The sequence below is a fragment of the Camelina sativa genome, chromosome 7 (assembly GCF_000633955.1).
Source record: "Camelina sativa cultivar DH55 chromosome 7, Cs, whole genome shotgun sequence".
In the NCBI taxonomy this organism is placed as follows: domain Eukaryota; kingdom Viridiplantae; phylum Streptophyta; class Magnoliopsida; order Brassicales; family Brassicaceae; genus Camelina; species Camelina sativa.
This window is the reverse complement of record NC_025691.1, coordinates 29,144,186-29,157,712: the sequence shown is the minus strand read 5'-3', so window position 1 is coordinate 29,157,712 and position 13,527 is coordinate 29,144,186. Positions and strand designations below refer to the sequence as shown.

The 13,527-nt window shown below is 34.6% G+C and overlaps 3 protein-coding genes and 1 pseudogene across 3 annotated transcripts in view; all 4 read right to left on the bottom strand.

Annotated features, from left to right (window-relative positions):
* LOC104703181 lies at nucleotides 703-3,261 on the bottom strand (annotated as a pseudogene).
* Nucleotides 6,835-7,581, bottom strand: LOC104703179. Its single transcript, XM_010419141.1, has 2 exons — nucleotides 7,435-7,581; nucleotides 6,835-7,355 (listed from the first exon to the last, which is right to left on the bottom strand). Exon 2 carries the CDS (start codon nucleotides 7,345-7,347, stop codon nucleotides 6,961-6,963), a length of 387 nt encoding a protein of 128 aa, XP_010417443.1. The 5' UTR covers nucleotides 7,348-7,355; nucleotides 7,435-7,581; the 3' UTR covers nucleotides 6,835-6,960.
* LOC104703178 (uncharacterized WD repeat-containing protein alr3466-like) lies at nucleotides 9,049-10,752 on the bottom strand. The gene has a single exon (XM_010419140.1). The coding sequence runs from the start codon at nucleotides 10,638-10,640 to the stop codon at nucleotides 9,252-9,254; it is 1,389 nt and encodes a 462-aa protein (XP_010417442.1). The 5' UTR covers nucleotides 10,641-10,752; the 3' UTR covers nucleotides 9,049-9,251.
* Nucleotides 11,780-13,527, bottom strand: part of LOC104703177 (UDP-glycosyltransferase 76D1-like) — a 2,233-nt gene continuing 485 nt past the window's right edge. Inside the window, exon 2 of the mRNA XM_010419139.1 lies at nucleotides 11,780-12,764. Coding sequence (XP_010417441.1) covers nucleotides 11,842-12,764 — 923 coding nt within the window. The 3' untranslated portion in view covers nucleotides 11,780-11,841. The remainder of the gene's footprint in view (nucleotides 12,765-13,527) is intronic.

The window sequence follows — 13,527 nt, the reverse complement described above, 5'->3', positions numbered from 1 at the left end:
CGTTGAACTGCACCACAAGTTACCACAAAACTGTATTAGGAAATATACACATCATATAGTATAAGTATTGTAAACTTTACAGGACACAGTTAATGGAACTTTATACGATCAATAATTGTTTGTTAGTCACTGTGCTTTTGTGCTTAGTGTGATCTTTGCATTTACACGTTGCAAAAGTACTTCAAAAATACATTACCATCTTTTAACAATCTAAACTACTTTTTAAGAAAAAATCACACAGAATTGCAAAAACATACTGGTGTTTTAAACAATTGTCATTAGACCAATAGATCACTGAGAGGCTTACCCATCCACCGGCTGTTCGAACCGGTCCATATCCTGCTCTTGTCGTGTTGGAATTAAAGTACTGGGCGATCGAAAGACTTAAAAAGAGAGAGACACCGACGACATACATGTTTCTCATCGAATTGGTGTCAGTGAACTGTATAAAAGATATTCCAACCGCAACTGGACCAGTCACATAACAATAGTATTAGTAGTAGTAGCCCTCACTTTTGCTAGAAATTAGCAAGTGTAGATTCATATACAACATGACTCACCAACAATTCCAAGTAGTACACAGTATATGCCTCCAAAGATTGGAGGCGGTATAGAAGCAAAGAAGGCGCCAAATTTTCCTGACGATCATTGAAAACACACAAATCTTTATGTCCAAAATGGCTACTTTCTATAAAGAGAACCCTAGTCAAGATGACTGATTGGGGAGTGAAAGACAAACCAAATATGGAGAAAAATATCATGAAACCCGTTGAAACCTGCACCACTCTTCGACTCCCTATCCGTGTAAGGCCAAGAAGACCAACATTTTCCCTGTATATATGATCAAGATGAATCATACTTCCTTTGTACAACATATAGCGAGGAGATGTATTTTAGAACTTACACAGACGCAGTATTGCCAGTAATGGAACCAAATATTCCTTGAAGGAGCACACCGATACCCTATAAGGAAAATACTCAGAACAAAAAGAGAGGATAGAAAATGAAAAGATTTAAGACTTTCTTAGCGTGTGAGAATAAAACCTGCAGCCCGACACTACGAGAGACGACATGTGCTGGAGGCGCTGTTGCTCCTGCTAGTCTAGATGCAGCGAAAAATACTCCGGTAGACTAAAAAGAAATTGGGATATACATAACTTAAAGCCTGTAACAAGATGAAATATATGTAACAATCTTTAAGAAACTACCTCCGCAGAAGCGACAATCGCAGAACCAAACATTCCAAAAACATGACTCGCTCTGAAGATGGGAGTCCCCCACTGGAACGGATATGGGACTCTGATCCTGCAAAATGAGTTTCAGACAGATATTTAGACCTTAGACGAGAAGAGAAGAAGAATCTAAGGATAAATAGTAAATCAACCTACCAGGGAGCTGAGGAGATAAGAAAGGCACGGTCCGTGCGGCAACTTTGTTTTGTCGCAACCGGAACATTGTTATAAGCTCCAGAAACAGTAAGGATAGCAGCAAAAGCCCATATGATAGCCAAGCAAACAAGTAAAGCATATCTTTCAAGTATCATAGAAATCCTCGGGATGAAGTGTTTAACATACTGCAAGATGGACAACAAGATTCTCAATATCATATATCTTAACAATCACAATCATATATATATATAGCGCAAAGGAGCCCGACTTGCTGCGAGATGATCAACAGAATCAGCATTGGTAGACCGATCTCCACACAGTTCGCAAGCTGTTAAAAAGTCCAAAAATATCACATTAATGATCTACTAGAAAAAGAAAAGAAAAAAAGATCTTTAAGTTGTTAAAGCTGAGCTGAAACTGTTACCAATGGGAAGCCTCTAAGAAACAGGCCAAGGCTCACAACAGAAACAACTGGCACAACAATGATGGGAGTAAAGATTCTGCATTGAATAAAACCAAGATCATTAGATTTTTTTAAAAAAATTTCCATCATCTTGTGGACCAGCAATCTTGTATTGAATTTATATATAACCTTATCAAGTTCCCCCATGCCTGACCATATCCAATTATGATGTTTACGAATGAAGAAATGATTAAGGACCCTTGTACGGTTCTCATCGTATGCCGGAATCTCTGTTAGCAAAAACAGCATATATATCAAAGTAAATAAACAATAAAACGAAAAGCACAAGTAGCGTGGAAAGTATACACCGAGCTTTTTACCAGTTTCTCAGAATCGAATTGACCATTGTTGTAATCTCTGATGATAGACAATACAGGAAGAACGTATGCGAACGAAACTCCCATAACCGTTGGAAGCCTAGTCCCTATAAGCGTTTGTAGCAACGTGTTTATTCCAGACATAAACAATATAGTCTGAATAACCCGCGCTTTATCACCCTGACAAAACACCAAACAGTATGTTACAAAATAAATACCTTAGAACATTCCGATAAAGCGGATCAAAAACCAAAACCACAACATACAGGATCTCCACCCATTGGTGGCACAAGTGTGTTGGCAAGTAAGACAGTAGTCCCGAGCATAACGATGTATTGCTGGAAAGCTAGTACAACCGTCTCATCTGTAACAAAACCCTAATTGTTAATGGAAATGAAACCAAAAAGTAGTTCTTAAAAGGAAACAATAATAGAATCTCCATGTTATAAAATCCCTTAATATGGCATTTCTTGTAATGATTAAACACTAGTACCATTTCATTTTACATAACACCCCACACTAATAACTTCTAGGAGCTCAGCTCCTTGTAGCATTTTGGATTCACCAATAACTTCATAATAAAAAAAGGTAATAATAACCATACCGTTTCTTTAATCTTAATCAATTAGTATGTCTCATGAACAGTTATACAAGATTTTATAAATAGTTTAAAAGCTAATTAGTTAGCCCCAACACACAAGCTAAAATATAAGTCAAAACAGAGGAAATAAAAGCTTCGAATCAGATTCTGAGATCTAAAATATTCTTTTAGGAAACAAATTAAGACACAACAGAAAGCAGTTAAGGAGAGAGACAGAAGTGAACCTCTTATGTAACTTTTGACTTTGAAACAAATACTAATAAATTTTTTAAATTTTTTTTTTTTAACATCTGAATCCAAAAATAAAGTAACCAACAAAAAAGTAGTGAGAGACTAACGCCAAGCAGGATTAGAGTGGATGCAATATTGAAGATGATGAAGTTGCTCAGCCGGCGCCCAAGTTGGTCCTCTGTTAACCGCCATGGATGGAACCGGCAGATGACCGGCTGCAGCCGGTGCCGGTGGATGTTGATGGTGTCCAGTTTCAACCATTCTTTTATTGGTTTTTCTTTTTGAAAGGATCTTTGAGATGAAACTTTAGGATCTTTTAGTTGCAGAAAGTTTTCCAAATCAAACCGACAAAGAGAAGATGATAAAAAGAAGTTAGCAGGAGAAAAAGCGAATCTCGAGACTAGAGAGAACTAATAAGATAAATACTTGTACTCTATAAAATAAAAAAAAGTCACTTGTTTAATTTGTGCGAGAAGGAACAGAGTTTTTTATTTCTATTTTTTTGAGTAAATAAAGTATATTTATATTTGTTCAAACTTCGAAAGAATAAAGTATTAACTCTCCGTTAGGTGTAAGTTTTAATAGTTTATTTTTGAAATGTACTTTGTAATTATTAATAGGAATATTGAAGTTTCTTTTTGTCATCCTTTTGTTGTCTTTATTAGCATTTCTTGTTTTCTTGGTCTACTTCTTATTACTATTTTTATTGTCTTGTGATGTTATTATGACCTCATTTGAATTATTATCATTTTCCTTTCATTAAAATTAATTAGGTTTACGAATAATTGCTTTTAAAAAAATCAAAAGCTACTTTCAAACCAATCCATAAGATACTATAAAAAGCATCAACTAAAAAGAATTTTAGTAGGACACTTTAAATATTGCATAAACTATAAGAATTTTAATAAAATGTAGATATATAAATCATATTTAATTTTGGAGTAAAGATAGTCAATGAAAAAACATATCTTATGATAGATATTCGTTGTTGAACAAAGAACAGCATATTCGTTAACTAAAGCAATTTAGAATAGACCTTCAAAATCTTAAATAACCACCATTAAATTCATGTATTTTTCTACATATAAGAGAATATGGTGTTAGTTTAATACAATATCAGAAGTATGATGCAATCGATTGAGAATATGGAATAAACATAGGAAAAAACTAGGTAATCAAGAAAAGAAAAAAAAAGATATGTGCAAAGTAAACACATATTGAAGCAATCAGAATCCGTTGGGAAAAAAAAGAAAAAAAAATCAGAACCCACAATCGATCTACCTATTGTACCATGCTTCACAACAATGGTAATGATATGTTAGGATTCCCTTATTAAGGCAATTCATTCTCCAAGATCTTGGAAGATAACACGATTCTCTTCTTACCAATCACATGGGATAAAATCTTGTCTTTTGAAGTCTCTGGTAAGGGAGTCAACAAATCCTTAAACCTTTTTCTTTTTACTCAGGATATTTCTTTAAAGAATTTTGAAATTGGAATCTTTTAGTAAGTGTTGGTTTTGGCTTTTTGGATCGCAAGTGTTCTATCTGGGTACACTTGTGACTTCCCTTTTTAGGGCAGTGGGTGCTTCAGCATTTTAGAAGCAAGTTAAATTGTTAAAAATCCTCTGATCTTGGTATATTCGTGTTGCAATGTCTTTAAAACAAATTATATTTTCTCAAATTCAAGCATTTTATATTAAATTTGCCAAGTGTTGTTGTTCATTATGTAAGTTCTGTGGTTTCTGATTGGCTCTCCCTAGAAAAAAAATATCTTTGGTAGCCATAACTTAATAAAACTAGGGTTTAACCTGGAGGCATTGGGAGACCATCGACTATAATTGAATCTATATTCGATGATATTATTATACTCGAAATCAGTATGATCAACTACGTTCGAATAATATAATATTCACGTAGTCATGTTGTATTTTGTGTGCTTTCCCATGATTCCATCAATAGTTTATCCTCATTTCACGTTTGTTTAGTGCTTTGATGACAATATCTGACTACTTCAATGGCGAACTTGATTTTGAATCACCACCTACGAAGTGACTTAGCATCCTCTATTTATCTATTTAAGTTTAGGAGTTAGGACTCACCTATGTATATATAAGTCTAGGACTCGTGCGTTGATTTTTAGTTTTTACACAATATTTTGGGAGAAAGAAAAGAAAGAAATGCATTGACTTGGGCCTGCCGTTGGTGGGTTTTTTGTTTTTTGCCTTAGTCGTGAGCAAAGATAATTTAATTTGTAAAATCTAAGCAAAGTTGTATGTATGCGAAGTTTATATTTTTCATAAAACATCTAGTTCCATCAAATATATAACTAATGATATGCATATTCTTTTAAGGTGGTACTTAGATGTTATTGATGTAAATTTATGATTGTCTCTAGCCGATATGGCTGCACAATCTACCTAAGATCGTTTTTCGATTATCGGTTTTTGTGGAATAAACTACGGTGTGTGAGATGACAAACATCATATGTATATGACTAGCTAGGATATTGGTGTGGTGTTTATTCAGATGTTCAATTAAATAGACATAAAAGTAGGCCTTGGTTCAATAGTTATATGGACCCAGAGTAAAAAAAAAAAATTGGACCATTTTCCTAGGTAAAAGAAAAAATTAAAAAGATTTGGACTCTAAATTTAAAGGACCCTGTGCATATGCATGTCGGGCCTGCATGAGAGTATGATAAAAACATTAGAGTTTAAAAAAATTTAGAATAAGTTTACAATATTTAAGTTGTTTAAGTTTAACCAAACTGTTGGAGGATTGCTTAATCAAATATGGAGCCAAAGTGATCAAGACAACATGTATGGAGGTGAAGCTTGTCAAACCACTTTTGTTTTGATTCAAGCTAAGAGATTTCGATAAATGTGAAAAGTGTCATTTATTTATTTATTTTTTATTTATTTATTTTGTTTAAGTATAAACATGTGAAAAGTGTCATGGTTATACTTTTTTTCCCTTGTTAAGTTTTTGTCCCAATAGGTTTTCTTGACAAAGTTTTGAATGAGTTAACTGTTTCACTTCACCGATGCCCATTTGTTGAACCAAAAGCCTAAGACCCTTTTTCCAACATGAAGAGAAGGAGCACGATCAAGTTATCTTTTAATTTCAAATTTTATACTTAACGCGTTGTATTTTCAAGAACAACCTTCTAAGTTGTTTCAAGGTTTGTTCTTTTCTTTTTCCGTTCTTTATAAGTTCTTGTAATTTCTTTAGAGACTCATCTATCTATATTTTTAATTCTAAAACTCATTTTAGTCAGATCATCATCTCAGAGGCCTTTCCGCAACTTCTGTGTGACCTATAAATTTACATCCTTTGATCCTAGAATCCTCTTTGTTTCTTGGTTGCAAAGACTATCCTCAACACTATTTAGAGTGTTGATCATCTTAGGAGGAATGCATCAGTTACCACAGAGGGATTTTGTGGAGGGCTTTTGCGCTGAGGACTTAACATGGCAAGACCAATGGTGGTCCCAAACCCAAAGGGATGCCTTCATATTTTGGTTGCACGATGAGAAAGAGGCTGGCTATGTTTGAATAAGTATGGATCCCACGTTTGTTCTATATACTTCATCAATTGAGGGACACATGATGTTTCAATAACCCGAGCTCGATGGTTGATCCTCAATGCTCCTTCATATTGTTCAACTTTATCTATTGAGTTAAGATGATTTTGCTAGCTTGCGATTTGTATCCTCAATGCTCTCTTATGTAAACAATTAAAGTGCTGAAATGGCTACCTCACAAAGCAAGATTATATGAAGCAATGGATAAAACAGTAGATGCAGAGTTATTAATTAGTGAGGCTTCCCCAATAACATCTACCAAGAAAAGAGCTTCATTAACAAATGTAACATGCATGTATCCCATCAAGTTATACCGAAGCTTGACAACATCAATAACAAAAATTATATATATAAGAATGAGCAAATTGACTCTATTTACTCGGCTTCAGCTTCTTCAACAGAGGTCTCGATTCGAAGAAGAACGAATCCAACAGCAACACCGACAAGAGTAAGAGCATTCATGATTGCTGCAATCTTGAAAATCTCTCCCACGGCGTTACATGTGGTGGATAAGGCTCCTCCACTGCCTCTTTTTCCCTTGAGAGACATCACAACATTAGCAAAGCACTGTTGTGTGCAGAGTGGTGATCCCATTGAGACAACCTTGTTGTTGTTGTTCTGTGCCTTGAGACCACCATATGAATTCAGTCCAGTTACGTAAGAAACTTTCATCTCAGTTTTCTTCTGGGTTTGTCCGGATTTGGACACAATGCCCGATCTTGTCCATGAGATCACTGCTGGTGCTGCTGCTGCTGTCGCCATTCCTTTTGCTAAAATAAAAAAGAAAGGGAAGATTCAAGAAATGGGTAATGATCGGAGTTGAGGAATAGAGAGAGAATATTGAAATACCTGTGGATGAGTTTGAAGGGATGCAAAGAGAAGTGAAGCGACTCAAAAGCAAAAGAGAAGCAAAAGAGGTGAAGCTTAGTTTTAAGGAAGGAGGAGATTTTGGATAAGGAGGGTGTGGCTGCCACAGCCAATTACGGCCAGAGATGGATTTACTTCTTCTTTATCAAAATATCTGTGAACACACGTTTCTCATCGCTTTACCTATTTGTTTTTTTTTTTTTTCTTCCTGGGCTCTTTTTTTTTTTAATAAGTATATAAACAAAAAGTTTAAACAATTTTATTTTTATTTTTAAAATATATTAAGATAATTCTAATTAGTATTTTCTCAGTAAAACTAGAAATTATAAAATATAAACTTATTCTAATTTTTAAGTTTCTAATTTTAAAATAAAAAGGATTTAAATAGAAAAAAATCAAGAAAATTATTCAATCAATTATATGATACCATAATTAAATAAAATATACGGTCAATTATTAATCCTACAATAAAAAGGATTGTAAATAGGGAAATTGGGTTGTATAACCAAAAAAAAACTATAATTTACAAATTAACTACACTCACAATGTATTAATTATATACCTTATACTATATGTATAATGCCAATTTTTACCCCTTCATCACCCTATCTTCAGCCCCCACCACCATCCTCTCACCACCACTCTCCAACCACCGGCCACCGCCATCACCGCTGGCAACCACCTCCGGCGACCACCTTCACCTCTTTATCACCATCACCATTTGAGTTCTCAATGTACAATCTTTTAGGGTATAGTTTTCTTTTTCCGGCGAACTTTTCCGGTGAACTCCGGCAACCACCACCGACCGCCACCTCCGACCAACTTCTCCGGCTACCTCCACTGGCCACCACTGCCGGCCACCGCCGCTGTCCGCCCACGCCAACCAACAACCGCTGCTGTCCGCCCACGCCAACCAACAACCACCATTGCCCTCCACCACCTAAAAACACTAAATTGGTAATTTTACACTACTCTTATTCTAATCTTCTAATTTTTTAAAATATAATGTTATTTTCTACTATAGTTTTTTTGTTTTGGTTATTGGACTAATTCACCCTTGTAAATATCCACCTCTATATAAACATATAATTGTCTCGGAACAATATAATTTCTTCAAAACACCACCATTGGTTCAACTTATTTTATTGTTAAAGTTTTTTATTGGTTTTTTCTTTTGTAAACAAATTAACTTTTATAAGATTGTTTCATATTTATGAAGATGTTTCATATTATAAAGTAAAGTTACACGAAAATTTTCTAAGCTATCACATATTTACTCTCTTCTTTTTTTCAAAATTTAGTTACGAGACTAAGCTTTTCTTAAAATAATTCATTTATTTACATAATTTAAAATGTATGTTTACATATTATGTATATACTATATTTTTTAGTTTCTTGGGATTATTAAATTTGTCTTTAATTTCAGTTTATTTTTCCTTCTAATTTTCAGGACAGCATAGTATTAGTGAATGTTGTTATGGGATTAACAACAATAAAATATGCAAGAAAGCACTTAATTATTACGAGATGCATGCACTACTATCTAAGTTTACAACAATCATAATTATTTTCAAGTTTGAAAAAGTTACAGGTTTTCATCACAAATATAAGAAAAGTACAACAAACCTTTATAATAAACAAAAAAATAAATTAGTAGTTCAAACTCAACTCCATATTGTACAATACTGCATCATAAAACTAGAATTTTCTTTTTATTTCTTTTTCATTCAAATTAACAGTAAAACAAATGAATAATTCAGACAGAGTTGGTATTTTGAAGGCCAAATCACAAACCATGATTAGGGTCGTCGATGACTGCTAGCTCCACCAGCTGATGAAGAGAAACTGCCATCAGACATGAAAGCCTCAGAATGCGATATAACATGTTGTTGTTGCATCATAACCATTTGGTTCATGTCAATGAAAGATTCTGAAACTCCCCATACTTTTACTGACTTATCCAAGCTTCCACTATATACAATCCATTTTTTGTCTGAACGTTCTGAAGCTTCGCGATCTGCTTCTACAGCCAAACATTTTACAGGACCTGTGTGACCTGTTAGTACAGAAAGGCATGTATGAATATTTCCATCTCTCTTCCACACACATATTGTCTTATCAGCTGATCCGCTAAAGACAAGACTTCCTGCCACTTCTAGGCAAAGGACAGCAAGCTTATGGCCCTTGAGAACACCACCGTAGTTCAATTGCTTCTCCCTCTCCCAAAAATTGACCAAACCATCACTCGAACCAAAGTACACAGCCGCACCATTCTTGCTTACAGCTAAAGCTGTGACTGCACTCTCTTGTTTTGTTAGTGTTTGCATTAATGTATGTTTTGTGTGTTTTCCTTGTTGGTCTCTCTTCCATGCCTTGACTGTCCCATCAGCTGATCCAGAGAAAACAATCGCCTCCGTTGTTGACACCACCGAGTTTACAGCATCATCGTGAGCTGGGATCGATTCTAGACATTTTGAATCAGAAATCCTCCACACCTTAATGGTCCGGTCCCAAGAAGCAGAATACAACAACCCTTGTTCAACGTTTAAGCTCAAACATGAAACAGCATCGGCGTGTTTGATCCAAAGAGCAGTGCGGTGTTTCTTCACCTCAACATAGTTTCTTGGTTTGAGAGATGCCTTGAATATATCTTTCAAAGTTGGTAACGTTCCAGAGCGTTTGTGCAAGCTCTGGTTCTTAGGGGAGACTTTCCAAACCCGAATCTTTCCGTCTTGGTGACCTGTGAAAATCTTCTCGCCTGAAATAACAATGGCCTTTACCAATCCACTGTTACATTTGAATGCACTAAACTCCTTAAGATTCTTCCACACACGTATGTTCTTGCTATCAGAACCAGTATAAAGAAGATCTTTGGTGGCAGCTAAAGAATAAATATGACCTTCTTCACGAACAAGGGAACCAATAAGGCCATTTTGGGGTAGATTTTCTTCAACACTAGACCATTGTGTTTGAGTAAATGGAGTTGCTTGGTTCCAAGGAGACATCATCATTGGTGAACCTTCACAACTCATTCTATCATACATGCCCGTGCCAACCGCAGATGCACTGCTGTTGCGTATGCCATACTCTTCCTCTGTTTGTTGGGTCATGGTGGAGGAAAGATTCGGATCAGAATGCATCATGTTGCCATATTTTGCCCTAGGAATGCTATCCGCCTCCGCGAACATTATGGAATATTGTACTACCACCTTCTCGTTCTCCTCAAAAAGATTACAATTTTAAATTGAGTAATTTGTGAGGAGAGGAAAAAAAAGGGGAAGGTTAAAAATTAGATTGAGATTGAAAGGGTTTGGTTTTTTTAGCTTAAGAACGATGGTGTGATGCAAATATAGCTGTGGCAGGAAGCGATAGAAGAATGATTGGTTAAACCTTTTTTAATTATTGATGTTACAATTCAGTGGTTCACCACCGTGTCCGTCAACTTAATCTATTTCAGGAAAACTCTTGTTACTTCATTTTACACGTTGCAAATTGATGTTCTAACTCCTAGTTTTTTTTTCCTATTTGTTTCTTCCCTTAAAATAGATTTGTAGTTCTGAAAGGAGCAGATGATATTTCCTGTCAAAATATGTATCAACAAAAATAGAATGAAATTAATAGAAAGTAGGCATAAGTCGTATCCCATGTCAAAACGACTAATAGGGTTCATAAACCATATTTCTAGGACTCGTCATTAGCTATTATTATTGAGTTTATCATTTTATGAATCTGATCATTTTAAAGTCGAGCTATCATTTTTTGGTTCCAGGGTTTACGGATCAGTAGTATACACATTTGATTGAGTTAATATATCTTTAAAAAATTAATTTAGTTTTTGTTATATAATTACTCGATTTTGTATTGAACATTATAGGATTTTTTTTTAATTCAACATTACAACAAAACAACTTGAATGGCACTATTATTTAATTAAGTCTATCTATCAATAATTTGTTCGTAATTTCTGTTTTCAAATTAATATATACATATATATATATATATACATTATGTTTTACTATTATTTTATATATTAAAGGAGATATCGAGAAGGCTACGTTCACTTTCATATTGAATAATTATTCTTATACCTTCAATGAAATAACTTTGCCCTTTTAGTGAAATACCAACTTATTTTCTTGGCAAAATCACAAATCACAAATCTATTACAATTTTTTTTTTTTTAATAGTTTCTATTTATGTCCTGCTGGTTTAGTTGAATTTTGACCTTGAATGGCTATGGATTTTAAAGCTGTTTTTGGTTTTAGATTTTTTTAAAAATCTACTTTAAAGCCAATCAAGATTGGTTTCATTCTAACGACAAGCACAATCAACTGTAATCTTCACAATCAACTACTTCGTTAATGATACAAATAATTGTGAGTCTTTTTCTCATTTTATGTTGTGGCTTGGAGGCGATCGTAATGATGTTAATGACATGATTCTGTCGACCAAACTGTTTAAAGAACTGCGAGAAGAGCCTCCTATCCTGACAGAAGCTTCAATCTCCTCCTTAAGTCTAATGGCTCTCATTCTCATTTCTACGCCTTCATGATCCACAGTGAGCCTCCTCACAGCTCTCTCTACAATTCCTCTTTCCAATTTACCTTCGATCTCAAACGCGGTTTGCCAAACATGTGACATAAGTCGAGCGTTCACTTTCTGATCACCAGAATATGGCATGCAAATCATTGGTACGCCACTACTTATGCTCTCCAGGCATGAGTTCCATCCACAATGGTTCCAAAACCCTCCCACTGCTCTATGCCTTAACACCTCTTTCTGTGGAGCCCATTGCACTACAAAACCTCTCCCGTCGGTTACCGTTTGCCTAAATTGTTCCGGTAAGAAGTCTAAGGATTCTTGTCCGATTATCGAGCCTGGTCGGATCACCCACAAGAAAGGTTGATTACTCTCAACAAATCCTATGGCCATCTCCAAAGCCTCTATCTCTTGTGTCATCGCCAAACTCCCCATGCTTATGTATATCACGGAGTTTGTTTCTTGCTTCTCAAGCCATTCGAGACAGTTTCTTTCTTCATCAAATAAACTCGGACATGACGTAGCGGGATTGGTCATATGGAGTGGACCAACCGGGTACACGGGAACTCTCCAGTTCTCTTGTGCAGTTGATATGAATGAGCTCTCTAAGCAATTTGAAGAATTGTGTATTATGCCAGAAGATGGAGATCTATTGCTTACATTCTCGTAAAGGATCATTAATCTCTCCATAGATCCATAAGCTGTCACAGGCAGATCTTTAAATCTAAAGGGATGAAACTCTGGCACCATTTCTTCAAGCTGAGATATTGCTTCTGTCGTAGAAATTGACTCAAATCATCATCATACGGTAAAAAGTTTTCAATATTAATATTCTTCACATTTTTATAAATACTATATACATTATAACTTTATATAAAACAACCATATATAAGATCCCGCGTAATGTATATGGTTCGTTGTGATCACATATATGAAAGATAAAAATGTCCAATTTGAGGACCGACCAGTACTGGTACTATTATCAGTTATAGGATTGTTCATATATATAATCTTGACCAAAAAAATATATTATGTAAATTAAATTAGTATGGAAACAGTAAAATGATAAAGAGATAAATATCTAAAATAAAAAAATAAACTTTATGAGAAAAATGAAAAATTCATTCATATCAGCATTTTTATATATATATAATCTCATTACTTTTGTGGGTTTTACTTACGAAAAACCATAGTACCATGATAAATATACATTTTATACAATTAAATGAAAATGTTTCAATGTTTAATTGTTAATATTCATACTAAATGAACTCAATTTATCGATATATTAGCATATCTAATTGACCAATAACACACGTAAAAATTAGCATATGTAAATTTTGTTTTTGATTATTTTATTTTTTGGTTAAGGAAATTTTAAAAAAAAAAATCGGATAAAGACATGTAAATTACTATGTACAAATGTATACAAATTATAATTTTTTAAACACATGTCAACATCGGATCGTGTCGCACTAATATATACAAAGTAGCAACACAAAAACAAAAAAATATAGGGGAAGGGGGGGGGGGTAC

Coding starts and splice junctions, on each gene's coding strand:
- LOC104703179 (XM_010419141.1), bottom strand. CDS start 7,347: ATGGCGACAGCAGCAGCAGCACCAGCAGTGATCTCATGGACAAGATCG.
- LOC104703178 (XM_010419140.1), bottom strand. CDS start 10,640: ATGTTCGCGGAGGCGGATAGCATTCCTAGGGCAAAATATGGCAACATG.